This window comes from Tachyglossus aculeatus, chromosome 19, assembly GCF_015852505.1.
Source record: "Tachyglossus aculeatus isolate mTacAcu1 chromosome 19, mTacAcu1.pri, whole genome shotgun sequence".
Taxonomy (NCBI): domain Eukaryota; kingdom Metazoa; phylum Chordata; class Mammalia; order Monotremata; family Tachyglossidae; genus Tachyglossus; species Tachyglossus aculeatus.
The window spans coordinates 32195983-32223301 of record NC_052084.1 but is presented as its reverse complement, the minus strand read 5'-3'; the positions used below and the strand labels follow the sequence as shown (position 1 = coordinate 32223301).

Sequence of the window (27319 nt, the reverse complement as noted above, 5' to 3'; positions counted from 1 at the left end):
CTCAGCTTTCCTTGATTAAAGGCTCCTTATGGGGAAGGAATGTTGTGACTTACTTCTGGTGTACTTTCCCAAGCTCTTAGAGCAGCATTCTGCCCTCAGTAGTGACTCAATAAAAATCACCAAGTGATTTTCCCCTCGACTTCCCCTCTACCCCTAAAGTCCTGGGCCAGTGGCATTCCCATTGATACCTATCTATTTGTTTTGTTTTGTTTTCTGTCTCCCCCTTCTAGACTGTGAGCCCACTGTTGGGTAGGGACCGTCTCTATATAACAATAATAATAATAATAATAATGGCATTTATTAAGCGCTGACTATGTGCAAAGCACTGTTCTAAGCACTGGGGAGGTTACAAGGTGATCAGGTTGTCCCACGGGGGGCTCACAGTCTTAATCCCCATTTTACAGATGAGGTAACTGAGGCCCGGAGAAGCTAAGTGACTTGCCCAAAGTCACACAGCTGACAATTAGCAGAGCTGGGATTTGAACCCATGACCTCTGACTCCAAAGCCTGTGTTCTTTCCACTGAGCCATGCTGCTTGTACTTCCCAAACGCTTAGTACAGTGCTCTGCACCCAGTAAGCACTAAATAAATGCGATTGAATGAATGAACTCTACTCACTCTCTGACATCTCAGGTCCTGATTTCTACAGCAGTTGATTTTGATCTCCCCTTCATCCTGCAGCTCATGCCGATTTTCAAGCCCCCTAATCTTTAATTGAATGGATTTCAGTGAGGATTTCCCTAACTTCACCCAGTTAAGGAGAGTTTATAATAAAAGTACGTTGGACAGCTCTTCTGGGGACTACTCTTTCAGTCCGGCATAAGCTACTTTTATGATACTGGTTTTATGATGTTCTCTTTGTTCTGGGAAAGATGAGCGGCTTCCTCCTCCTTGAAGTGCCTTTAAATGCAACAGTCAGGGTGTTGGAAATTCAAACAATATTTGAAGTTTGTAAACACCAAGGGGGTAGGACAGGCTGAGTTGGATGGAGAGCTCATCCCTTTGGGCTCTGGGTAATCCAGGATTTTTTAAAAAACAAACTCTTGGGGCCATCCTAGTTTGTATCATTTTCGTTTTAAGTCACTAATCTAGTAGAGAACATACTCAGTTATGCAATGTTCTTTCATGAAGCGATTTTGCCACCCCCGCCCACTTCAGTGTGTCTGTCAGTGGTTTATGCTGTGTCAGTAGAGTACCAGAATTCTCTGAATGTTTCTAACTCTGTGCTATTGAACCACACACACAGAATCATGATTCAAAGCCACCCTGTCCCTGACAGCCACACGCTGAGCAGGAGCAATAAGGAAACCAGGAAAACCATTCATTTTAGTTCTAAATTAGGGGTTTTCCACCCTCAGAATCCAACGCCTCAGTCAAGCTTTTACCAACATCAATGGTGTGTTAAATTGTTCAAACTCATTGTTCATGGGTATGGAATGTCTTTTATCTGGTGAAAAAAATATTCCTTGAAACTAACCTTCTTCGTTCACATCAGTTCTTTGGGGGAAATTGGATTTGCTCAACAGAGGCTTGGTGCTATGTGCGGGGGCACGGTGTGAGGTGGATTTAAAGGGGTTGTGAGGAGACAAGGCCCTGAGAGGGCAGGGGATTAAGCAAATTCACTTGCCCGTGGCTGGGAGCAGTAGGAAGGAGGTGCAAAGCACCCCTTGGTAGTTCCACTCTCGTGGTTCCCCAACTATTGGCAGCTCCAACCCCTGCTCCCATGATTCTCCCACTCTTTAGCCAGAGCCCTCACCCAGCCCAAGTGAATAAAAGTCTCCCCTGGGTTCACGTGCCACCTTCTAGTTCAGGGCTGGCAAGCCCAATGAAATCACCACTGGCTTGTGAGTTCTGGGGAGATTCAGCCCTCTGGAGAAAAATATTCCTGGAAGGGACTGTTAGAATTTGTGAAGAGCTGTTAAACATCAGAGGCCCTTCCCACTTCCAAAGCTTGCCTCCATGAGGCAGCTATTGATGTCAGACTCTCTCCCCCGACTTCACACCCTTCAGCTCCACAATGCTCCTGCCCAGATCTCTTTGACATGCAAGTCCTCACCCTTTTGCAAATATTTGTGTGTCTTTTCCCTGCCATTACAGTGTAAGCTCACTGAGGGCAGGAATCATATCTCATGCTTGTTAAAATTTCCCAAGTACTTAGCACAGTGCATTTCATACTTTGTGGGCTCTTTAAATACGATTTCTACTACTACTACCCACATAGTTCTCCTTTCCCATGGCCTGGCAGAAGAGGAAGAGGAATCTTCAAATCCTTTGGCCCAGAGAGATGATATATAAGAAAGCCACCCATACCCTTATTCAAAGTCAATTAGATCTACCCTTGAGTTCTGTTTTCCTCTGACAAGTTCTTCACCTCCTTTGGCAAAGGATCCTTAAATGTTAGGGATGTTGATGGGCAGTACTGGTAAACTCTACTGCTTGTCCAGAGCAAGGTAACTGTCCAGCTGTTGGTGATCAATCCTGTTATGTCTTGGGCTCCAAATCTTCCCTTTATCCCCTGACCTTTCTGGGTTGCAAGTGAGGGCTATAAGAGCAGGTAAGAGGGATGGGCAGCTAGTTTCACTCACTCATTCCTTCAGACTCTGAGGGCAAAGCCACTCCCCACCCCAAGCTAAATCCAACACAAATTTATTTGATTAAAATCATATTTACAATGGCAAAAGTTAGGTGTCTTTCTGGAATACAAAACTGACAGCATTTGATTCTCTTGTCTCTCCCTCTCCCTCTCTGTTTTAATATTAATAGGTATTTACTATGTGTCAAGCACTGTTCTAAGCCCTGGGGTAGATACAGATCCATCAGCTTAGATACAGTCCTTGTTCTACATAGGACTCACAGTCTAAGCATCAAATAATGCTTTTAGACTTGAGACAAAGGAGACAGAAGATATTGGCTACTCTCACTATTTTCCCCTACAAAGTTCTGGATATTTGACAAAAGGATAAAGACAAATAACAGCAGCAGGGAATTTGGGGAAGAAACAGGATACCAACCAGTGTAGGGAAGGCAGCATACTTTAGTGGATAGAGCACGGGCTTGGAAGTCAGAAGGACCTGGCTTTAAATTCTGGCTCTGCCACTTATCTGCTGTGTGATCTTGGGCAAGTCACTTAATTTGTCTATACCTCAGTTACCTCATCTGTAAATTGAGGATTAAGACTGTGAGGCCTTCCTAGACTGAGCTCCCTCCTTCTTCTCCCCCTCCTCCCCCTCCCCATCCCCCCCCGCCTTACCTCCATCCCCTGCCCGCAGCACCAGTATATATGTATATATGTTTGTACATATTTATTACTCTATTTATTTATTTATTTATTTTATTTGTACATATTTATTCTATTTATTTTATTTGGTTTATATGTTTTGTTTTGTTACCTGTCTCCCCCTTCTAGACTGTGAGCCTGCTGTTGGGTAGGGACCGTCTCTATATGTTGTAACATTTAATAAATATATGTATATGCATATATAGCAGGAATCTCTGAGCATATTTAGAAACTTTAATTTGTTTCTGATTACCTATCTCTCCACTGCCATCTAAAATACAAAGTGTGGCATTGGTGGGGTGGCTTTGGATGGGAACAATTAGGATAAAATGTTGAGGTATATGAATAATTTGCGTTATACTAAGCAGTGGGGCAAATAGAAGATAATCAGAGCAAAGTCCCTGCCCCCTGGAGCTCACAGTCTGAGGAAACAGAAGAACGGATATTGAATCCTTAAACTAAGGCACAGAGAAGTTAAATGACCTGTCCAAGGTCACACACCAGGCAAGTGTTGGAGCATCTTTTGTCTCCCAGGCCCCAACTCTTTTCACTTGGCCATGCTGCTTCCATTCTGCGGCCTGACCCCCTTCGTGGCTTAGTGGCAAGAACCTGGGCTTGGGAGCCAGAAGTCGTGGGTTCTAATCCTGATTCCACCACTTGTCTATTGTGTGACCTTGGGCAAGCCACTTAACTTCTCTGTGCCCCGGTTACCTCATCTGTAAAATGGGGATTAAGACTGTGAGCCCCAAGTGGGACAACTTGATTGCCTTGAATCTACCCTGGTGCTTAGAACAGTGCTTGGCACATAGAAAGCACTTAACAAATACCATAATTACTATTATTATTATTTCTTTCCCTGCCACCAGACCTGAAGCCTGGGACACCAGATCAGAGGAAATAATTAAATGAACTCTTAACCATTCAGTTTGACCCTAACCCTTTGTTCATCTATTTAATTGTCTATTCAGTTCTGTTAAAAGGATAGAGGAGCCAAATTTGGGGAGGAGGGAGAGTGGGAGGAAGTGGGGAAGTGGATGTGAGAGACTCTGCAGGGATGGAGCAGGGATAAACAAAACCCTCACTTGTCCACTCACAAAGAATCTGTTCTGGACACCAACCAAATCACCTGATCCCGGGCTGCTAGTCAGACATCAGTAGTGCCACTTAAGCCTTGCGAATCAACCCACATTTCCTTGGAACGACTAATCTCTTTAATCTCTGCTTACTTTCCCCCCAGAGAGAGCTGACTTCATGCAATGGATTGGGCGGGACAAGACCTTACTGGACAATGAGAAGAGAATTCTGGGGCACTTTTCAAGCTCGCTAAATGTTCAGCTAGCCATTTTCTAAACAGCCGAGGGGTTATTTGTTCATGAAACTCGTTTGTTTCCCTTCCACTAGGATTTCCTCCCACGTATTTCTCCCTGGGTCCCTCCGAAGTCCACACAACCGAAGACGGGGTTATGAAGTCGATCCTAGATGGCCTCGCCGATACAACCTTCCGAACCATCACCACGGATCTGCTCTACGTGGGCGCCAATGATATTCAGTACGAAGACCTCAAAGGTGACATGGCGTCCAAGCTAGGGTACTTCCCCCAGAAATTCCCCCTGACCTCTTCCAGGGGGAATCCCTTCCAGGAAAAGATGACGGCGGGCAACGACCCCCTGGTAGCCCCATTGGACCCGATCAACATCACAGAGTTCTACAATAACAAGTCACTGTCCTCCTACAAGGGCAACGAGGAGAACATACAGTGTGGGGAAAACTTCATGGACATGGAGTGCTTTATGATTCTCAACCCCAGCCAACAGCTGGCCATCGCCGTGCTCTCCCTCACGCTGGGCACGTTCACAGTCCTGGAGAACCTGCTGGTGTTGTGCGTCATCTTGCACTCCCGCAGCCTCCGCTGCCGGCCCTCGTACCACTTCATTGGCAGCTTGGCCGTGGCCGACCTCCTGGGCAGCGTCATTTTCGTCTACAGCTTCGTTGACTTCCACGTGTTCCACCGGAAAGACAGTCCCAACGTTTTCCTCTTCAAGCTGGGCGGGGTGACAGCCTCCTTCACTGCCTCGGTGGGCAGCCTTTTCCTCACGGCGATAGACAGGTACATTTCCATCCACAGGCCGCTGGCGTACAAGAGGATCGTCACCCGGCCCAAGGCGGTGGTGGCATTTTGCGTGATGTGGACCATCGCCATCGTCATAGCGGTCCTTCCACTCCTGGGGTGGAACTGCAAGAAGCTCGAATCTGTTTGCTCAGACATTTTCCCTCTCATCGACGAGACCTACCTGATGTTCTGGATCGGGGTGACCAGCGTGCTCCTGTTGTTCATCGTGTACGCATACATGTATATCCTGTGGAAGGCTCACAGTCACGCGGTCAGGATGATTCAGAGGGGCACGCAGAAGAGCATAATCATCCACACTTCGGAGGACGGCAAAGTGCAGGTCACCAGGCCCGACCAAACCCGCATGGACATCAGGCTGGCCAAAACCCTGGTCCTCATCCTGGTGGTCCTGATCATCTGCTGGGGCCCGCTCCTCGCCATCATGGTCTACGACGTCTTTGGGAAAATGAACAAGCTCATAAAGACCGTGTTTGCCTTCTGCAGTATGCTCTGCTTGCTGAACTCCACCGTGAACCCCATCATCTACGCTCTGAGGAGCAAGGACCTTCGGCATGCTTTCCGGAGCATGTTCCCCAGCTGCGAGGGAACGACGCCCCAGCCGCTGGATAACAGCATGGAGTCCGATTGCCAGCACAAACACGCAAACAGCACGGGCAACGTCCACCGGGCCGCGGAGAGCTGCATCAAGAGCACAGTTAAGATTGCCAAAGTGACCATGTCTGTGTCCACGGACACTTCTGCCGAGGCTTTGTGAGCCTAAGACTGCTCGTCCGCGCTGTGAGGAAAGAGATCAGTTCCAAACAAACAAAAACAGCGAGACTTACAGGAGTCTGTCCTCTCACTGGTTAGATTGTTAGGTTTTTCCATACTCAGCTACACCCTTATGGTCCCAGGTCTCATTCCATCCATCAGTTCTCCCGCATTTTCAATGGTCAGGCATGCCGACACGTACTTTTCCCGAAGGTTCTCATTGAGGAAAGCTGGTTCGTGGACTTCAGCAAGAATAAATCATTGAATGATCCATCACCTGATGTCACGCACAAAAAATATATTTTCCTTCAAAAATTACAGAAAAAAAGCCTTTGCAGTCAGATTCAAAACTTAAGCATCCTTCTATAACTCCATCAAAATAAGTAAAAACCTGTAAGCCTAATTTTCGTTATAATGTGAAATGTATTAAATGTCTATAAGTAACAGAGGTTTCCATTTCTTTTCCAATGCTATAGTTCTGAGTTAGAAATCTTTTGCAAATGTGTCGTGTCCTGTGAGATGTGTATCCGTGTTTATTACGTGTTACCTATATTTGTCTAATTAAGCAAAGTGGAAAGGTTGAATTCTAGGGAAACAGAGCAAAAAGGGCAGTGTAGAAATTTCAGTGGAAACACTTCCCTGAAGACACCCACGATTTAACTTTAGAAACCTTACACTCTACTCTCCTCGTTGATTTCTACTACTAAATTCATTTGATATTTGAGATTTCCATGAATCTTAATTTCTATATTAACAGAACACAAAAATAACCACAGGGAACTTCAGAACATCCGTGGGAAATGAAAGAGCCCACAGTTGAGATTGTAAGAATAATTAGCACTGTATTTTTCACAAGAATGTTTCTTGTCTTCTGGACTATGACTGATTTAACGGGTAAAGTATGGATGGGACAGGAAGAGAAAATGAGTATTTACTTCATCAAGTGGCAACTGAAATTTTCAAGCCTTTTGCTAACACTGGACCTCTGAAGACAGCATGTGTCAATCACAATGTATAATCTTATCACTGTGCAGTTGGTGTATACTTGAAGAGTATTGCATTCTTTTATCCCAGGTCCGAGTAGATCCTTTTATACCTGGGATCTAATGAGTCTTTATTTAAAATAAATAAATAAATAAATGAAAAGTATTGTCTGGGTTAGAAAAGTGTACTGTGTGTGAGTGTGTATACAAATGTGTGTGTGTGTGTGTGTGTGTGTATGTGTGTGTACATGTTCTGTAAATAAATGTGGGTCTGAGTAATGTTACATCGGTAGGAAACTGTGACCAGGTGTAAACCGTACTTCTCGCGCACTTTGCACATGAATTCAGTTTCTAAAATTGAGTTCTTCCAACCTATTGATGATGTCAATACCAACTTCAGATATTCAGAAAACACTTGTTAGCTCATCTTGAGAAGAACTCAAGCCTAACAAGAATGATATCCTTTTAGTATTGATTGCAGATGATTAGAAAGAAATAATGGGTGAAAAATATTCAATTGGACATCCTTACAGTCCTAAAGTTTGTAAAGGCTAGAATTGGTTTTTGATTTTTTAAAAGAGCTCCAAAAACTCTAGGTAAATCTAGGGAGCTGACATATTTTAAAAAGGTAAAAATTGCAGAATAATCATGAAATATTGAAAAGACAAAAAAATGGCATCTATAGCCAGTGTGATACCAGTTCACCGAGGCACTATGGAAACCTTAAGCCTCCTAAAGAGTTAAGTCATGCTGAGTCTGAAGTCTATGACCTGTGCTTAACACTGGAATAATTTGAATTTTGCTTCAAACACTACTGAAATCCCACCCATTTTCCACCTCCGCTATGCTCTGTAGATCTGGGTTCAAGGGGCTGGATTGACTGATTTTCTGCTGGAAGAAGTGATGATTGACAGATGAAATTCTTGAGAATTGGGCCAGATTTTTAGAAATCCCATCCTTAAGACCTGAATCATTCTGGTTGGCGGTCTGCACAGATCAGGACAACAGACATTGTGTTGTTAAATTTTGTCTGGAGGTGGCTGGGAGGGGGAAAAAAATCATACTCTGGAGTGAACAAAAGTCTTTATAAGATCCATTTTTGAAACTGTCTTCTTGTGAATGCAATGCAAATTTTATAGATTGTTGTTGTGCATTCAAAATCTAAATTGTTTGTAATAAATCAAGGGACAATGGGGCTGTCAGCACTAAACTTGGTGCTTATTGATATAATATGAAGTTGCATCCTGTGAAATATCACTGCCATTTACATACATGAGTTTAAGATCAGTTCTGCAGATCATTTGTCATATTTTTAATACTGCTTACTAACTAGCGACTGTAACTCTCCCCAGTGAAAGAAAATACTTAGAATTAGGATTTGTTTACCAATCTGGATAAAGTATCCAGATTCCCTGGGTTTAAACAGACCTGCAATTTGAGTTTCTTTCAAAAGTCCAAATTTTAATGGACTTACTTCTCCTTAGTGAAAGCTCAGCACCCCACATTTAGGGGGGCCATTCATCTAGTTTTACACAGGACAATCTGGTTTTCAGTTGATCTGCCCTCGCCTGAATACACGGAGAGGTGAAGGATAATTGAGGAAGGGGTGTCTGGTATTCTTGAAAGTGTCCAGTGTCCAGTATACCCACATCTAGTCTTTCTAAAGCTTGCCACCATGGCCATGCCTTCATAAAGGGCTGAAGAACCACCTGACTTTGTGTTGTCAGGGAGCTGATCCAGGTAAAGACTCCATCAGCCTTTGTCTATACAGCCACAATTCACCAGATGGTTTAGGCAGGAAATTATCCATAGAATGGATGGAAACATCAGTTATAGGTGGGAAAGTATGGTGGGGTAGAAAGAGAGAGAGAGAGAGAGAGAGTAAGAGGGAGAGAGGGAAAGAGGGAGATTGGCCTAAATAATCCAGATTTACTGTCTACACTGTGGAAATTCATGGAGTAAATGCCAACCCCTGTCTTTGGGTTGGGTAGGTCTGGCATCAGAAACCAATGATTGCCCATAGTTGGATCATCTCTGCAGGATGTAGGAACCAAAGTCAGGTGATAATATAGCCCAAAACCAATAGCACCATTGTGCTCATCAACTTCAAGTGTTTTGTATTTGTTCAAGAGACCAATTACATCATGTGCAAAATTAGATTCTTAAAAATCTAATTGTATATTTGTATAATACTAAAAGAAAAAAAAATCTCTTAGATGCTGTGCAATGGTTATAAGAGTTTTCTCGCACTGGCCTCTGCTGATGAAATGTTGACAATGCCTATTGACAGACAAAACATTTTATCAACTAATATTGGTTTGAATGTATGTAAATAAGTTTAAAACATGTCTGAAGTAAAAACAGTGGCTAAAGAGAAATGTTTTCCAGATGGGACCGTTTGTTTAAGTTGCCGCAGCATCTTAACTTCAGAGAAACTCCTTGTATTGGGCCTTGGAGGGAGTATGGTAAGGAGACCAGATTATCTGAACTTTTATTTCCAAAACTACAAAGCGGAGAACACAACTCTTTATTGTACGTAAATCTAACATTATTACTTTCTCTTAGAAGAATATTGTACTGTTAGATGTTTGTTCAGCTGATAACATCCCTGCAACCGCGGCAATATGTTTCTGTTAGTAATCTGTATAATACTCTGTACACAAGTATTGGTAAAATTGTCATTAACGTAGCTTCAATCATTCAACTACCTAGAGCAGAGTAGTACTCCTGTAATATTTACAATGTATTACGACCGTACTCTATTTTATTTCTATAATGTAATTAAACTGTTATTTATTCAGAGAGAAAACTCTTCATTCTGTGGTCTGAAATTGAAAATAACCTGGAATCGAATAAAACCCTACATTTCCAAGGAGGGCACAGAGTGTTTCTGGAAGGTAGTCTCTCAGTTCATAGCCTGTTGCTGAAGCCTTTGTGTTTTTTATGGTGTTTGCTGATCAATCCATCAGGCCCTGTACTAAGTCCTGGGGTGGATACAAGCTAATCAGGTTGGACTCAGTCCATCTCCCACTCGGGGCTCACAGTCTTAATCCCCATTTTGCAGTTGAGGAAATTGAGGCACAGAAAAGTTAATGATTTGCCCAGGGTCACCCAGCAAACAAGTGGTAGAGCCGGGATTAGAACCTAGGTCCTTCTGACTCCCAGGGCCGTGCTCTTTCCACTAGGCCATGCTGCTTTTTCAGTCTTGATGAATTCATCTCTAACACGTGAACGATTGGTTGGGGGAGAGGGGGGCAAAAATGTCCTTAGGTTTTTTGAAGAAGGGGGTTTGGTGCATCAACATCTGGATAATAATGTTGGTATTTGTTAAGCGCTTACTATGTGCCAAGCAGTGTTCTCAGTGCTGGGGGGATACAAGATCATCAAGGTTGTCCCACGTGGGGCTCACGGTCTTAATCCCCATTTCACAGATGAGGGAACTGAGGCACAGAGAAGTTAAGTGACGTGCCCAAAGATGTCTTCATTATATATCTAGCAGTCCTTCATTTCTAAAAGTGACACTACTGATGGTGTCAACCTATCCATGTAGTAATAAATGTAGTAGGAGGAGTGAGCCTGTTGTTGGGTAGGGACTGTCTCTATATGTTGCCGAATTGCACTTTCCAAGTGCTTAGTACAGTACTCTGCACACAGTAAGTGCTCAATAAATACGTTTGAATGAATGAAGAGGAGGAGCAATTACTGAGGGCCGGCTTGGAGTACTGTGCTCTACTCACCACTCAGGAAGTACAGAACAGCGAAGCGATATGTTCCCTGCCCACAAGGAACTTATACTCAAATTGGGGAAACATATTTCCAAGAGAAGCAGCTTGGCTCAGTGGAAAGAGCACGGGCTTTTGATGGTCAGAGGTCATGGATTCAAACCCCGGCTCTGCCAATTGTCAGCTGTATGACTTTGGTCAAGTCACTTAACTTCTCTGTGCCTCAGTTACCTCATCCATAAAATGGGGATTAAGACTGTGAGCCCCCCGTGGGACAACCTGATCACCTAGTAACCTCCCCAGCGCTTAAAAGTGCTTTGCGCATAGTAAGCACTTAATAAATGCCATTATTGTTATTATTATTATATTTAAGCGTGAGGCTCAAAAGGCTGAAATGTGCCCGAAAGTCTTCTTTTCAGCACTTTCAGCCCACAGAGAGAGTTTCTTGCTGACAAGTGCATTTCCCCAAACAGAGCCTGTCTCTCTGTTTGAAACCGCCACTTAATGCCCTCAACCTTTGGGAGCCTTTGTTCAAAAGGGGGCTGCTCTCCCAGTGACTGCCCACCAGGCTGATCTGTAATAGCTGCCTCAAGCTCCATTTCTATTTTGCATTGTTTGAGGCTGTGCTTCACCTCATCTGTAAATTATTAGATCAATACATTCAGCAAACAATAAAGTAACAGAAAGAAAACAAAATATATCACGTGTGCAAAAGGCCTCAGTTTGCAAAGAACAGGGCAACTAATGAAAACAACTAATCGATGAGTATGCAAATGATCATTATCAGTAAAACCCAAATTCCAACATTGGGTAGAATACAATGGGTAGAATTCTAATGTGGGGAAGAATACAGAGAAAAGATGGTTAACTGGTTTTAGCAACATTTCTAACATTTCTAACCCCTGATTGATTCTAACCCTAACTTCCATGTGGCTCCCAAGACACTCCCCAGCATTTTTGGCCTGAAATATAAAAATGGCACTCGTAGTTAAGTTTAATAACGCAGGAGTCCAGGCCTAGGAGAACAACCAACTGTAAAAGCTGGGTAATGATATGGATATTGCCCAGCTGGCTGATATTTGATAACAGGGGGCCACTTTCCTTTGTTTTAATAAGCAGGCTAATGTATCACTCAACCATGTTTGTATTTCTTCTTGCAGGGCATTCCCTGCTATTTGTATAACCACACTAGGAGATGGTGGTGGAGGTGATCAAAGTGAAAAGCAAATAAATCCAACCAGTGTCTTCACAAGTAAACTAAATCCTCTCGAGTTTAATCTGCTTTCCCTGAACTCCTATTCCTGAGAACACTCTATGCTACATCCCAGCTTGCAATCTAAAAACTCTTAATACTGATGCCAAAACAAATGCGCTCCTGGATGCAACCATCTGTATTGTAATGGGTAAATTTAGAATCCTGGTGAAGGGGAAAATCTGTGTTTTGGTAGAAGTGCCGTAATACCCCCTGGTACTGTTCTGCTCCATTCATTATATTCCCCCTGAAATAAACTTCACCTCTGCCTTCTCTCTAGAAAGAAGCATTGTCTTATTATATTAACCAGTCACTCAATCAGCAGTATTTATTCACTGCCTCCTGTGTGCATAGCGCTATACTAAGCATTTGAGAATGTACAATGGGAGAGGACATAACCCCTGCCCACAAGGGGTTTACAATCTATCTGGAGATGCAGATATAAAATAATTTTCAAGTTGGAAGAATTTCTCCAGGATCTGAAGCCTAGATGGTAGTCTAAGCCACTGATCTCTACAATGATGATTCTAGGCTGTCAAATTCTACTCTGGCTCTCCTTCAGAGATAAAATCCCTATTGCTCAAGGAGGGATAGTCATATTATTTTATTTCAATATTTTATTTTAGTATTCATTATTTTAGTAAATAACGAATTTATGAAGGCACTGGAGGGCAATGAGCAGAGTCTCAGGAAAATGGAATTCTTCTTAGGGCTGACATCTCTACAATAGCAATAATAATAATAGCATTTGTTAAGCACTTACTATGTGCCATGCACTGTACTAAATGCTGGATGGCTAGGGACACTTGCTGTAATAATTATAACAATAATTGTGGTATTTATTAAGGATATGTTCCTATGTGCCAGGCACTGTATTAGATACAAGATAATAGAGTTGGACACAGTCCCACATGGAGCTCACAGCCTTAATCCCCAGTTTACAGATGGGCAAATTTAGGCACAGAAAAGTTAAGTGACTTCTTCAAGGTCACATAGCAGACAAGTGGTGGAGCTGGGATTGGAATCCACATCCTTTTGACTCCCAAGCCCATGTTCTATACACCAGGCCACACTGTTTCCTGTGCCTTAGTAAATTCGTTTATCACTTTTGCAGCTACTTACCCTGGGGAGACCCAAGCCCTCCATACAGAGAGCCCTAGAGGAGGTGACATGTTTAGAAACTGTAGATGCAATCTGATCTTGCATCCGCGAGGCTTGAGGTCAGAGCAAATCAGGGCTATCATGACCGACTTATGACCGTTTGCATTTTAAAAAATCAGATGTTAGGAAGAAAAGGAAAATTTAGTCTCTTTGAAGACGTGTTTCCATGACTATTGGTAGGGGAAACTTGGATTTATAAGAGCCTGTTTGAGCTAAATCCTCCTGCCATTTGAAACCAAGCTTAATCCGCAATGTGCATAATTCCTTTTGACCTCTATCCACTGACCTAGAGTAATTACCAAGTTCCTATTTCATCTGAAGCAAAATTTTATTGTACTTTTAATTGTACGTTTTACTGAACATCTTATTGTACAATTTATTTTTTTTTTACAAATGTACCTCAATCACATTTTCATTTTTAAAACAGGGAAAGAAAAGGCTGTGAGCAGCTGCTTAAAAAATGTGTAGAGTTCATTTCTCGCCCTGATGAACCGGATCAGCGAAATCTCAGATTTGCTCCATATGGATAAAATCTCTGATAAAGGCCCATTGCTTGGGGAAAAGACCTATGCAGGGAGAGATGCAGATACTGATCTCAGTACAACTGATACAACCTTATGGTCAGGGAATATATCCACCAACTCTCTTGCACTGAAATAATAATAATTGCAGAATTTGTTAAGCACTTACTATGTGCCAAGCAGTATACTGAGCACCAGAGTAGATAGAAGATAATCAAGTCCCATATGGGGCTCACAGTCTAAGTAAGAGGGGAAGCAAGTATTGAATCCCCATTTTTCAGATGAGGGAACTGAGGCACAGAGAAGCTAAATGACTTGTCAAATGTCACAAAGCAGACTACTGGCAGAGTTAGAATTAGAACCCAGGTCCTCTGGCTCCCAGGCCTGCTCTCTTTCCACTAAGTCATTCTGTTTCCCTGTAAAGTGCATTAATGTACTTCCAGGTTCTAAGAAATTGACTAAGAATATGTAAATATATGAAACAATAATTATGAAAAAACACAATATAGTCATGTGATCAAATAACAGCATAATCTTAGACCAATAATGAAACATCTGGGTAGGATTTTGGGGTGTGCATATGAAAATACAATATTTAAATTTTCAAAGTGTTATCTTTCACCATCTATTCATCAGTAAGACTCTATCTGCTAAAAGACTAGAGATCTTCCACTATTTATATTAAATCAAAATGGGCTTTTAATCATCATCATCATCAATCACATTTATTGAGTGCTTACTATGTGCAGAGCACTGTACTAAGTGCTTGGGAAGTACAAATTGGCAACATATAATCCTTCCATTCAAACCAGTTAAAATACTTTTAAGGAGATGCTATGCCCAGGTATATTTTGTAGTATTTTCTCTAAGTGAGACAGCTGATATTAAAATTCATTAGCACTTCTAGGAAGGAGTGCTGAAAGAGAAGTGCTACAAAGTAGGCTGCTATACAGGGACAATGTCTACTGGAGATTGGGCATTGGGTTACAAGAGATCATTCTGGAAAATCAGTTTCTCAAGACCCAGAGACTCACTGGTAGATACAAGAGTCTGGGTTCACATCAGTTTCATGAGACTGGGAAATCAGGGGAAAAAATTCAACCAAAAGCAAAATACTCCGGAGATGGAGAAAAGCATTATAGCAGTACATAGATTACTTGATCAAAACATGATTCTGAAATCTGAGCTCGTGCTCCCCCTACCTCCCCTGACAATTTAATGTCCTGGTTTAAACTGGAGAGTAGAAAAACAGTCTGCTCATTTCTTGTGTTTCTGTAAAAATGAATCGATAAATTTCTTCCACTTATTTTTCTGCTGGAACACAGATCTGCTCATATCCTCTCTAAGCCACCTAAACCTTGATCAGTGCTGATAGTCAGGACGGGGACACTTCAGGTGACATCTAACAAGTCGCATTATGATGTACACAGATATATGTGCCATTAGAGGCTTGGAGGCTGGTCTAGAAGCCTTACCCAGGATTTTTTTTTACAGTATTTGTTAATTGCTTACTTTGTGCCAGGCATTGTTCTAAGCTGTGGGGCGGAAACAAGGTAATCAGGTTAGACACAGTCGCTGTCCCACATGGAGCCAGTCTTAATCCCCGCTGCACAGATGGGGTAACTGAGGCACAGAGAAGTTAAGTGACTTTCCCAACTTTATGGCATTGAGTGCAAGGGACTTGGATTGCCTCTCTGATTTGGCTGTGGAATCTCCTTTGGGACTCCAGGTAACTGAAGACATAGAACATATCTATTCTATTTATTTTATTTTGTTAGTATGTTTGGTTTTGTTCTCTGTCTCCCCCTTTTAGACTGTGAGCCCACTGTTGGGTAGGGACTGTCTCTATATGTTGCCAATTTGTACTTCCCAAGCGCTTAGTACAGTGCTCTGCACATAGTAAGCGCTCAATAAATACGATTGATGATGATGAGGAGGAGGAGCTCTGTGGCTGTGATTGATATTATGCAGCAGGAGAGCCATTGATAAAACCATGTCCAGGTTTGGATCACCCATTCACTGGGAGGGAGGCAGAGAAAGGGGTACAAGGTCCCCCCGTGCTTCTTTTGGCCACGTCTTTTTGGTGGTCCCAAATCTGGGAGGTGTTTGGCAATGCTACAGCCAGAGGTTTAACATCCAGCCATTGGGGTGAAGGTGAGTGGGATACATTCAACACTTCTGACCCCACTCCCCATCCCCACCTCCAACCTCCTTCCCCTGATAAGACCCAGAGATCTGGGTAATGTCCCTCTGAATTAGACAGTCCATTTTCCAGGTTTCTGGAGGGGGAGAAGTTGGCTTTTCTCCATGAAGCACTTTGAGTGCCCAGAATGAATGTGTTACATAAACAAACAGAAAAAACAACATAATTAGCTATTGATTTGTTCTGGAAAATTTTACAAATATTTAATTTAAGGAATTATTTGCTTTACTTTTCCTAGTGCCTAAGTCACTCCCTGGGAGTAAGTTAATTAAATGGTTAGGGTGCTTCCTTAACTCTTTGAGGTCACAACTCTTCCATTTTCCCTAACCCTGGAACTGGAGAGATAAGGAAAACAAACCCTGAGGTGAATCTATAGCTCTGAGAGTTTCAAGCTTCACCATAAAAAGAGGACATGAAACAAATATTTCCTCGTTGTCCAAGAACACACCAGTGATCAGCTTGGGGCATTTTTCAACTACGCATGGACAACTGAGATCATTTGAAAATCAAAAGTGAAATGAAAACATCTTGACTATCTGAAGTGAAGCAGGTAGGCAGTTTGGAAAACGTCCATAGGGAAGCAGGTTTTGGGGGATTAAAAATCAATTCTCTCCTCCCACTCCCAGACTCCCCGTGGAAGCAGAAGCCTGGCTGTAAAACCTCTGCTAAACCACCACCTGAAGGGTAATTCTGCATGGCCACAGCCTCAGCCTCAACCTCAGCCTCATGGCTGTGTTAAGGTGTGTTGAAGGGGGCCCACTAGGGATGGATGAAACCAGGGTTGGTGCAGGGGCACCAACTTAAAGAGGCTGTGCTTTCCCCTTCCCCTCAATTCCTGATGAAATTGGCAGAGCCCTTGAGGGGAGCTCCCTGCCTCACTATCCCTAGTTCCAATACCTGGTTTCTGGGGGCCTGCATGTGCATCTTGGCCAGTGGGGGCTTTTAAAAAAAAAGACCAGATTCCCTGGGAGCTTCAGTTTGTGTGATAATTAATGTGTTCCCAAAGTCACAAATGGGCAGTGAGGCAGATCCTTGATTTTCAAGACTGTCCCACTGAAATGGGAACATTTGGATACCACATGCCAAATTCAGGCTGGTCTGGAAGTATCATGTTCCTTGTATGCCATGCCGTCCTTTGCCATTAGTGTCCATTCATCTGGTTTTATACCAATAGTCCAGCTTTCAGTTGCTTTGTAGGAATACACTGGATGCCTTTTTCTGTCTGGTATTTTTGCTTGACACACTCAGCCTCCTCGCAGAATTAGAGGACATCCTTCCAGCAACTCACTCCTGTCTCCAATCTGATTATCCTGCGTCTGCTTAGCTGGGTGGCACAAATACCACAATTTACTAATTATTCTCCCTGGATAAGGCAAGACTCGGGGTCAGAAGATACAGTGGTGTAGCATTGGATCTTGGGTGAGTGCTATGACACAAGTTTTCCCCAACATGGGTTTCTACAACCTATGCTTTAGGAGTGTTAACTATCCTAGTGACGTGTAAAGAGATTGCTGCTGAACGGTGAGATGGTATCATCATCATCAATCGTATTTATTGAGCGCTTACTATGTGCAGAACACTGTACTAAGCGCTTGGGAAGTACAAATTGGCAACATATAGAGACAGTCCCTACCCAACAGTGGGCTCACAGTCTAAAAGGAGGGGACAGAGAACAAAACCAAACATACTAACAAAATAAAATAAATAGAATAGATATGTACAAATAAAATAAATAAATAAATAAATAGAGTAAAAAAAAAAATACCAGATGATAATACCAGATGGTATCCATGAGTGTGAGTGAGTGCCACTGACCAAGACTCTCTTGCACATCTTAACATTGTTCCCATTAAATATATTTTAGGGCACTTTAATCTGGCCCCCTGCCACTGGGGGTGAGCCCTACTAAGACCCCAAGAGTGGAATCGAGAGGTACTGTATTCTCTCCCACAGCGCAAAATCAGAATGGGGCTTTGTACTTACGTGTGTTTGGATCCATCATTCCTTTTCTTTCTGTCTCATCCCCCCTCTCTGCCACTTTTATCAACATCTTGAAATAACATTATTTTCCCAGCACATTATATGTCAGCTCTGGGTAATGGATCACTGGAAAAATTGATCCTGATGGAGCTTCCTGGAAACTCATGGGGAAAAATGTCACCATTGGCAATGAAACCAACACTTAAGGATCACCTGTGCCATCCTCTATTTCCTAAGGAAGATAGCCCCTTCACCCCATCTCGGTCACTCGAGGAAGAGATGCAGGGGTGTGGCTCCAGAGAAATTCATGGAGGGCTCAACATTGGAACACAGGGGAGGAAAGTCAGTCATGCATCACAAATCAATCAGTGGTATTTATGGAGGCCTTGCTGTGTGCAGAGCACTATACAAAGTGCTTGGGAGAGTACAATAAAGAATAAGTAGACTTTCTCCCTCTGAGCAGAAGCAATCGGTAGTCATGTATTATAGATAATACCAGTCTCTACAGTTCTCATAAGAAGAAACAGGATCTGTTGAGTGCAGAGTGAAGATGGCAAGATGTTTATGATTAAACTAAACACATTCAGTCAAAAGGCTTTCATGGAGGGTGAAAAGCATGTGGAATTCATGGCCACAGTTGGCTCAAGAAGAGTTTGAATGTGAATTGCTTCTTGCGGGCACTTGAATTGTACTTTCCAAATGCTTAGTACAGTGCTCTGCACACAGTAAGCGCTCAATAAATATGATTGAATGAATGGGCAGGGAAGTGTCTACAGTACTCTCCCTAGAGCTCCCAGTATTCTGCCAGTATTCTGTACTGGGAGTAACAATACTCGGCCAGTACTCTTTGAATACTACCGATTGGTTGATTGTTTGATACTAAAGGGAAAAGTAGGAATGTTAGATGTCAGAGACAACATATTGGACTGGATTAAACACTGGTCTGACCCAGTAATGATGTGAGATTTTCCCACCTGTGGGAATATGGTTTTTGTTGTTGTCCTTTCTTAAATAGTACTGGTAAAGTGCTTACTATGTGCCAGGCACTGTTTTAAGCGCTGGGGAAGATACAAGTTAATCTCATGTGTGAATCACAATCTTAATCACCATTTTACAGATTGTGTAACAGGCACAGAGAATTTAAGTGACTTGCCCAAGGTCACACAGCAAACAAATGACAGAGCCAGGATTAGAACCCAGAACCTCTGACTCTCAGGCCTGTTCCTCTTTTCTTTAGGCCATTCTGCAATCCCAAGACCTTTTAGCTTCACCTACCTATAAACCCCACAGCTACATGCAAATTTTTAGCAGTAATACTGCCAAGGTTGCCAGAATAACTCATTCCCTTTCTGTCCTTATAAGTTAAAGATGTCCCTCTGATCACACTGGGAATATATTCTGACAAAGGATAGTGCAAAGTGAATCTGTGTAAAATGAATCAAGTTATACATAAAAATGGGGGTTGGATTCCAAACCAAAGGGAGTGATTACTGTACAATTCAAAAGCAGGCTCTTAAGTATTTATAAGGCATTTTGGAGAAGAGTTCAGGGAGAAAACCAGCTCCTACTCCTAAAATACCTTACTCTCCTCCCTCTAAAAGAGGTATTATGAGGACAGTGTTTGCGAAGCCCAGATGATCTCATAAATCATAGACACATAAATGTCCCATGCTTTACACTAGAGATGAGAACTGAGAAAAAGCAGAATCCACAGGAAGGGAATCTGATTTCACATGGTAACAGGAGGATTAGGCACCAGCCTCAAAATAAACCATGCAAGGATGAATCAGAACAAAATCAACCCAGTGTGAGGGAAGGGATTTATGTGACCCAGTGAAGTGGCATTTCATGGAAGTGGCAGGACAGGAATGTGATGTGACTTTTCTAAGGTCACACGATCACCTTAGGGTTACCACTCAAAGCCCCAGAAAACCAAAGCCAAGTTGTCATGACCTTGTGGCCCTGTATAAGCATAGGCCTCTGTGATGACACAGGAGGATCAAAGAGAAAGCTCCCTTTTTGGGAAATTGGAAAACAGCAGCTGCTGCAGTTGCTTATATTGACAGCTGTTTCTTTGCGATGGGAGAAGGTGACAGTTTTGATTGGGCCAGGGGCGGGGAAATGCACTTGATTTACCAACTTTAGTCTCCATCTTCTTTGTCTTTGTAGAGAAGCTCTTTTGGTTCTGGCTTCTGACTGTCCGAGTCAAGAGGGGTTTCTCCATTCATTAATTGAATCGTATTTATTGAGCGCTTACTGTGTGCAGAGCACTGGACTAAGTGTTTGGGAAGTACAAGTTGGCAACACGTAGAGACGGCCCCTGCCCAACAATGGGTTCACAGTCTAGAAGGGGGAGACAGACAACAAAACAAAACACGTGGACAGGTGTCAAGTAGTCAGAAGAAATATAATTAAAGCTAAATGCACATCATTAATAAAATAAATAGAATAGCAAATATGTACAAGTAAAATAGAGTAATAAATCTGTACAAACATATATACAGGTGCTGTGGGGAGGGGAAGGAGGTAGGGCAGGGGGATGGGGAGGGGGAGAGGAAGGAGGGGGCTGAGTCTGGGAAGGCCTCCTGGAGGAGGTGAGCTCTCAGTAGGGCTGTGAAGGGAGGAAGAGAGCTAGCTTGGCGGATGTGCGGAGGGAGGGCATTCCAGGCCAGGGGGAGGACATGGGCTGGGGGTCGACAGGGGGACAGGCAAGAACGAGGTACAGTGAGGAGGTTAGTGGCAGAGGAGCGGAGGGTGCGGGCTGGGCTGTAGAAGGAAAGAAAGGAGGTGAGGTAGGAGGGGGCGAGGTGATGGACAGCCCTGAAGCCAAGAGTGAAAAGGAAAGAAGCTGATGCCTGCTTCTGAATTTGGGCATCTTAAAAATCAATCAATTGACCACATCTATTGAGCACTTATTATGTGCAGAGAAGGGGTAATATGGTCATTGCCCATAAAAAGCTTTCATATATGTGCAGAAGTGCTAGGTGACAGGGGAGGTGATGAGTATTAAAATCCTAAGCGAGTATGGACACAAGTACATAGATGACAAAGAAGAGAGTGATAGTAGAGTGGGGTGATGAGAAGTTAATCAGGAAAGGTTTCGAGGAGGAGACAAGATTTTAGAAGGGCTTTGAAGATGGGGAGAATAGTGGTCCATGTGATATGAAAGGGGAAGAAGTTCCATGCAAGAGGGAATGTGTGAGCAAGGGAAACTAGAATAACAAGAAAGACAATAATGCATTCTGCTGAATAAATTTCGGGAAAACCCAAAAGGTACAAGTAATTGTCAGAGCTGAACAGATTTATGTGATAAAATCATATTCGCCGTTAATAATCTCACCAGTGGTGGAGTGCTATCAATTCAGACTCTGTGGGTATTAGGAGATAACTCCAAATTGAAAGATATCTCCCTTGAGGCCATTATATTAAGTTAAATGAGGGTATAAACATAATTTTTAAACTATAGGAAGGAAAAGACACCACTAAAACAGAAAGACAGAGCAATTGAAGAGGAAAAGAAAAGGGAGCAAGACTAGAAAGGATTATGAAAAATGTAGCTTTGACTGGTTTGGAAAAGTAATATGGGGTATAAAACAATAAATGAGTGGTAGGTGAAGAAATGTTGAATGTAATGATGAAATTTCTAGATATAAAATTGTGTGCTCCGTTGCTTCATAGAACCTGAGGAAGGAAAAATGTGATTAATCAAGCTGGAAATCCTTAAATTAGTAACTAATGAAATACAAATTGGACTGTTCCCCCCTCCCACCCCTTCCTTGTTAATTTTTATTACACGAAGGAAATGAAACTAAGCAAATAACAGAGAACTGAACATTTTGTTCAAACAGAACACAGCTGGATGGCTAAATAAATACACAACTTTTTTCTCCAACCAGAAAGTACAGTGAGGCTCCTGGATCAAAAGAGCTCCAAAAAGTGCAAGATAATGGTCGCAGGAGAGCAGCTAGGCGTCCTCCCCCTGGCTTGGAATGCCCTCCCTCTGCACATCTGCCAAGCTAGCTCTCTTCCTCCCTTCAAAGCCCTACTGAGAGCTCACCTCCTCCAGGAGGCCTTCCCAGACTGAGCCCCCTCCTTCCTCTCCCCCTCCCCATCCCCCCTCCCTACCTCCTTCCCCTCCCCACAGCACCTGTATATATGTTTGTAGAGATTTATTACTCTATTCATTTTACTTGTACATATTTGCTATTCTATTTATTTTATTTTGTTAATGCTGTGCATTTAGCTTTACTTCTATTTATTCTGAAGACTTGACACCTGTTCACATGTTTTCTTTTGTTGTCTGTCTCCCCCTTCTAGACTGTGAGCCCGTTGTTGGGTAGGGACCGTCTCTATACGTTGCCAACTTGGACTTCCCAAGCGCTTAGTCCAGTGCTCTGCACACAGTAAGCGCTCAATAAATGCGACTGAATGAATAGGAGTGACTGGAAGAGGATAGTGGAGAACGAAAAGGATGAGGAAGGTTGTGATTGGAGGGTTTCTTGGGACCAATTCCCGACAGGGGAGAGGCTGGATAGTCACGAGGTAGCCGGTCAGCTGTCAGTGTGCTTGCTGAGACACCATTTACAAGAGAGGATGTTGGTATTAGGGAGTGGAGCTGCTTAAAACTGCTTTTCGAAGAGCTGGTGAGTTTTACAAGGACCAATCTGGGCCCTGATGTGAGATAAGATAAAGGATTTAGTCGTTAGTGGGGTGTTTTTTTAATGCTTTTCCTCTGAGGGTGGATACAAACTTCTTTTGTTTGCTAGGGCCTCTGCTGATTTTACAGTCCCATTAGAAGATTGCAGCGGTCAGAGGGGCTTTGACAAAGATCATTTAGGCCCACAGAGACCATTTATTCAGTCCTATTTGAAGTAGAACCGAGGTCCTTTTGAGGGAACTTTGGGAAGCAGTGTGCCTAGTGGATTCATCTCAGGCATGGGAGTCAGAAGGACCTGGGTTCTGCCACTTATCTGCTGTGTGACCTTGCACAAATTACTTCACTTCTGTGTGCCTTAGTTACCTCATCTGTAAAGTGGGGATTAGGACTGTGAACTCCCTATGTGGGAATCAATCAATCAATCGTATTTATTGAGCGCTTACTGTGTGTAGAGCACTGTGCTAAGGGCTTGGGAAGTACAAGTTGGCAACATATAGAGACAGTCCCTACCCAACAGTGGGCTCACAGTCTAGAATAAGAGACTGGCTCCAACGTGATTTGCTTGTATCTACCTCAATGTTTAGTATAGTGCCTGTCTGTCTCCCCTTTCGAGACTGTGAGCCCGTAGTTGGGTAGTGATTGTCTCTATCTGTTGCCGAATTGTACTTTCCAAGCACGTAATACAGTGCTCTGCACACAGTAAGTGCTCAATAAATACAGCATATATACAGCACCTGTATATATGTATATATGTTTGTACATATTTGTTGCTCTATTTATTTATTTTACTTGTACATATCTATTCTATTTATTTTATTTTGTTAGTGTGTTTGGTTTTGTTCTCTGTCTCCCCCTTTTAGACTGTGAGCCCACTGTTGGGTAGGGACTGTCTCTATATGTTGCCAACTTGGACTTCCCAAGCGCTTAGTACAGTGCTCTGCACACAGTAAGTGCTCAATAAATACGATTGATGACAATAAATAATTGAATGAATGAATAAAAACCCAAAAAACTTCTAGGTACTGAAGAGGCATGGTGGCCCCAGATGTAGGCTTTACTGAACTGCTTCTTGCTGGACTTTCTGTCAAGGTGATAGTTCCAAAGAAGCATAATAAGGAGGAGGCAGCCCCAGTTGAAGCAGGAAAGAATAGTAGTAATAATAATGTTTATTAAGTGCTTACAGTTTTATGGTATTTAATGCTTTAATGCTCAAACACTGTCCCATATAGGGCTCACAGTCGAAGATTTAATCCCCAGTTTTTAGAGGTAACTGAGGCACAGAGAAGTTAAGTGACTTTCCCAAGGTCACACAGCAGATTAGAGCTCAGGTCTTCTAACTCCTAGGCCCCTGCTCTTTCCACTAGGCCACACTACTACTGTGTGCAGAGCACTCTAGTAAGCACTGGGAAAAAAGGTACACGCGCAGGAGTTAGATATGGTCCCGAACTCCTGGAGAGCTAAGAGTCAAATCAGTGGAATTTTTTGATTGCTTACTATGTGCAGAACACTGTGTTAAGTCTTTGGAAGCGCACAATAGAGTAGGTAGGCATGATCCCTGCCCTCAAGAAGCTTTCTTCTTAAAGTGGGGAAGGGTTTGGCAACAAATACAGAAGGAAATATTAAATAATAGAATCAATCAATCAATCAATCAATCGTATTTATTGAGCGCTTACTATGTGCAGAGCACTGTACTAAGCGCTTGGGAAGTACAAATTGGCATCACATAGAGACAGTCCCTACCCAACAGTGGGCTCACAGTCTAGAAGAAGCTGGTGTGGTAGAAATGGGTGCACTGCTTGAGTATTATTTAATTGCTTGTTTTTATTTAGTGCTTTTATTTTGCCAAAGTGCTTTGATGTCAGTGATCTCATTTTACCCTCATAAAATCCCTTTTCCCTTGGATAGTTGTGCTGTGAACTAGTGATCCACCTCTTCCAAGTCATGACATTCTCTGGGGATTTCACTTCCCAATTGGCAGAACCATCCATGAAGAACAAGAGAAACTACAAAGTTTGAAATAAGAATGAGGTTGTAAACTCCTGGTGGGCAGCGATTATGTCTAGCAGCTCTATTTTTTTTTTAAAAAAAGGTATTTAAGCATTTACTATCAATCATATTTGTTGAGTGCCTTCTGTGTGCAGGGCACTGTACTAATCATTTACTATGTGTCAAGCATTGTTCTGGAGTAGATACAAGATAATCAGGATGAATGCTCCTGTTGCCAACTTGTACTTCCCAAGCGCTTATTACAGTGCTGTGCACACAGTAAGTGCTCAATAAATATGAGCGCTTTTAGGGAGCGCTTTTAGACTGTGAGCCCACTGTTGGGTAAGGACTGTCTCTATATGTTGCCAACTTGTACTAGTTGTACAACTTGTACTTCCCAAGCGCTTAGTACAGTGCTCTGCACACAGTAAGCGCTCAATAGATACGATTGATGATGATGAGTGAATGAATGAAAGGATGGACATAGTCTCCGTCACACATAAGGCTCACAGTCTAGATCAGAGGGAGGGGGATTTAATCCCCATACCTCAGATGAGGTAACTGAGGCACAGAGAAGTTAAGTGACTTTCCCAAGATAACAAGGACAAGTGGCACAGCTGGGATTAGAAAAATAATAATTGTGGTATTTAAGTTCTTACTATGTGTCAAATACTGTACTAAGCACTGAGGTAGATACAGAATTATCAAATCTCACACGGGGCTCAGTCTAAGTATGAGAACAGTTATTGAATCCCCATGTTGTGATGAGGTAATTGAGGCACAGAGAAGTTAAGTGACTTGCATGAGGTCACACAGCAGACAAGTGGAGGATCTGGGATTAGAACCTAGATTCTCTGACTTCTGGCCCCATGCTGTACTTTCTCTGGTGCTTAGTACAGTGGTCTGCACCCAGTAATCACTCAGTACCATTGATTGGAAAGAAGGTCGTCCTTAGCCATCTGATTCATCAGGGTGGTCAGCATTTGCCTCGATGCTGATGGGTCTTAGACTCCATACCAGCCCAGCACTGCAGTCCTGCAGTGTGGTAGACACCATTCTCCTTGTCCTGGTGGTGACTGACTGCCCACGGGGCTCTGATGCTCCCCTGAATGCATGTAGAACAGTCCTGAAAGACAGCCCTGGCTTCTGGTTCAGAAGCTAAGAGAAAGTGAGGTGGGTGTAATGAGATCCCAGCAGGGGGAAATGGCCTTATGGCCTAATGGTCTAAAATAAATTGAATATGAATCTATGTCTGGGGCGGAAGGTCCAGAACGGAAGTTCTGCAGGGAGGTGCTTGAGCTTTCTTAGGGTATCGTTCCTGAGATTGGATGGAGACAGGCCCAGAGTGATGCTTTTGGGGGCCCAATACAGGAAAAAGATAAAAATTCAAAGGCCAGGCTTAAGTACTGTTACATTTTGGGGATCTGGAAATACCCAGAAACATAATGTGTGTGGTGTAGAAGCACTATACGCTGCTGTAAAAAAAAGTTTTAAAGCAGTCTGAGAAGTTTGACAAATTGCATTTTTGGTACGTGTTCAGTTTAATATGAAAAATGATAAAATGAAAGACAAAATATGAGGACTTTGGATAACCTACTCCTGCTTGCTCCTTCCCTCTCAATCCAACCCTGGGAGAAGGTAGGAAAAGTTGGGGGTGAGGTGGGGAGTGGAGAGGGAGGGAGGGAGCGGGGTAGCATTGGTAAATGAGTGCTAGAGGAGCATCGGTTTTAAGCTGGGCAGTCTAATTTTCAGTTGGTCCGTTCCCTCATCTGACTCCCATAAGGCACCGGTCTGGGAAAAAGCTCTCCAAGATTCTGGCCCACATGGGAAATTTGAACATAAATCCGAATTGTGGTAAAAGTCTTCAGCAAGAGGAACATATCCCTTGTGGGATAAACTTCCTTCCCCCAGAGAAAGAAGTCTATTTCAACTCTCTCTCTCTCTCTCTCTCTCTCTCCCCCCACCCCTTCAGCACTTACTCTATACCAGGCAATTAGGAAGCACTGAGGTAGATATGAGATAGTCAAATTAGACACAGTTTTCCATCCCCTTGTTTCGCTGGAGCAGTAATTTACTAAGCATTTTATTGTCAACACATTTAGTTTCTACCCCAGGTACTTCCCAATGTGATAGAGCAGCTCCTGGGACAGCAGTGCCTCCTCTTTCCCCTTCTGAGGGGCAGAGATTTGGGCATGTGGTACATCCAGTGGCAGAAATGGGACACAAGGGATCCTTGTTCCTGAGCACCAGGAGTGGTAGCAGGGCAAGGAATGGGAATCCAGCTGGAGAATCAGGCTGGATTGGTGTGCCTGGGCCATTCCCATCCCTCTTCCCTAATCTCTCTGCCCTAGGATAAGTCCCCCTGTCATGTGGCAAAGGGAGCTTTTGATCCCTTTTGACATAGGCCAGACAAAGAGTCTGCACCAAAATATGGCCAATATTGTCACACTGCTCAGCTGGCCCTGAATGAAGGGCAACCAGTCCCTGCCCCAGACTACCTCAGTAACCACTGCCAAAGTGTCAAAACTCCAACTTGTGGAGAGAGGGCTCACTCCCACCAGGGCCAGGGCATGACCTTACCCCCTCTTTAATGTGCTGGAGAACCTGAGAGCCTTGATTCTTGGCAGGTAATTCTATTGCTACAGACAGATTATAATAATGCTTTAAAAGACCCATAACTGATATGGAAATTGCAT

At 43.1% G+C, this 27319-nt stretch overlaps 2 protein-coding genes across 4 annotated transcripts in view; both read left to right on the top strand.

Moving 5' to 3' along the window:
- CNR1 (cannabinoid receptor 1) overlaps nt 1-10021 on the top strand; it is a 32575-nt gene extending 22554 nt beyond the window's left edge. For all 3 annotated transcript variants that reach the window (XM_038761152.1, XM_038761153.1, XM_038761155.1), the window contains exon 2: nt 4679-10021. In XM_038761152.1, the coding sequence (XP_038617080.1) occupies nt 4679-6162 (1484 nt within the window). In that variant the 3' untranslated portion in view covers nt 6163-10021. The remainder of the gene's footprint in view (nt 1-4678) is intronic.
- Nucleotides 10022-22584: 12563 nt separating this feature from the next.
- Nucleotides 22585-27319, top strand: part of AKIRIN2 (akirin 2) — a 210366-nt gene continuing 205631 nt past the window's right edge. Inside the window, exon 1 of the mRNA XM_038761132.1 lies at nt 22585-22623. The gene's annotated coding sequence lies outside the window, so the exon portion shown is untranslated. The remainder of the gene's footprint in view (nt 22624-27319) is intronic.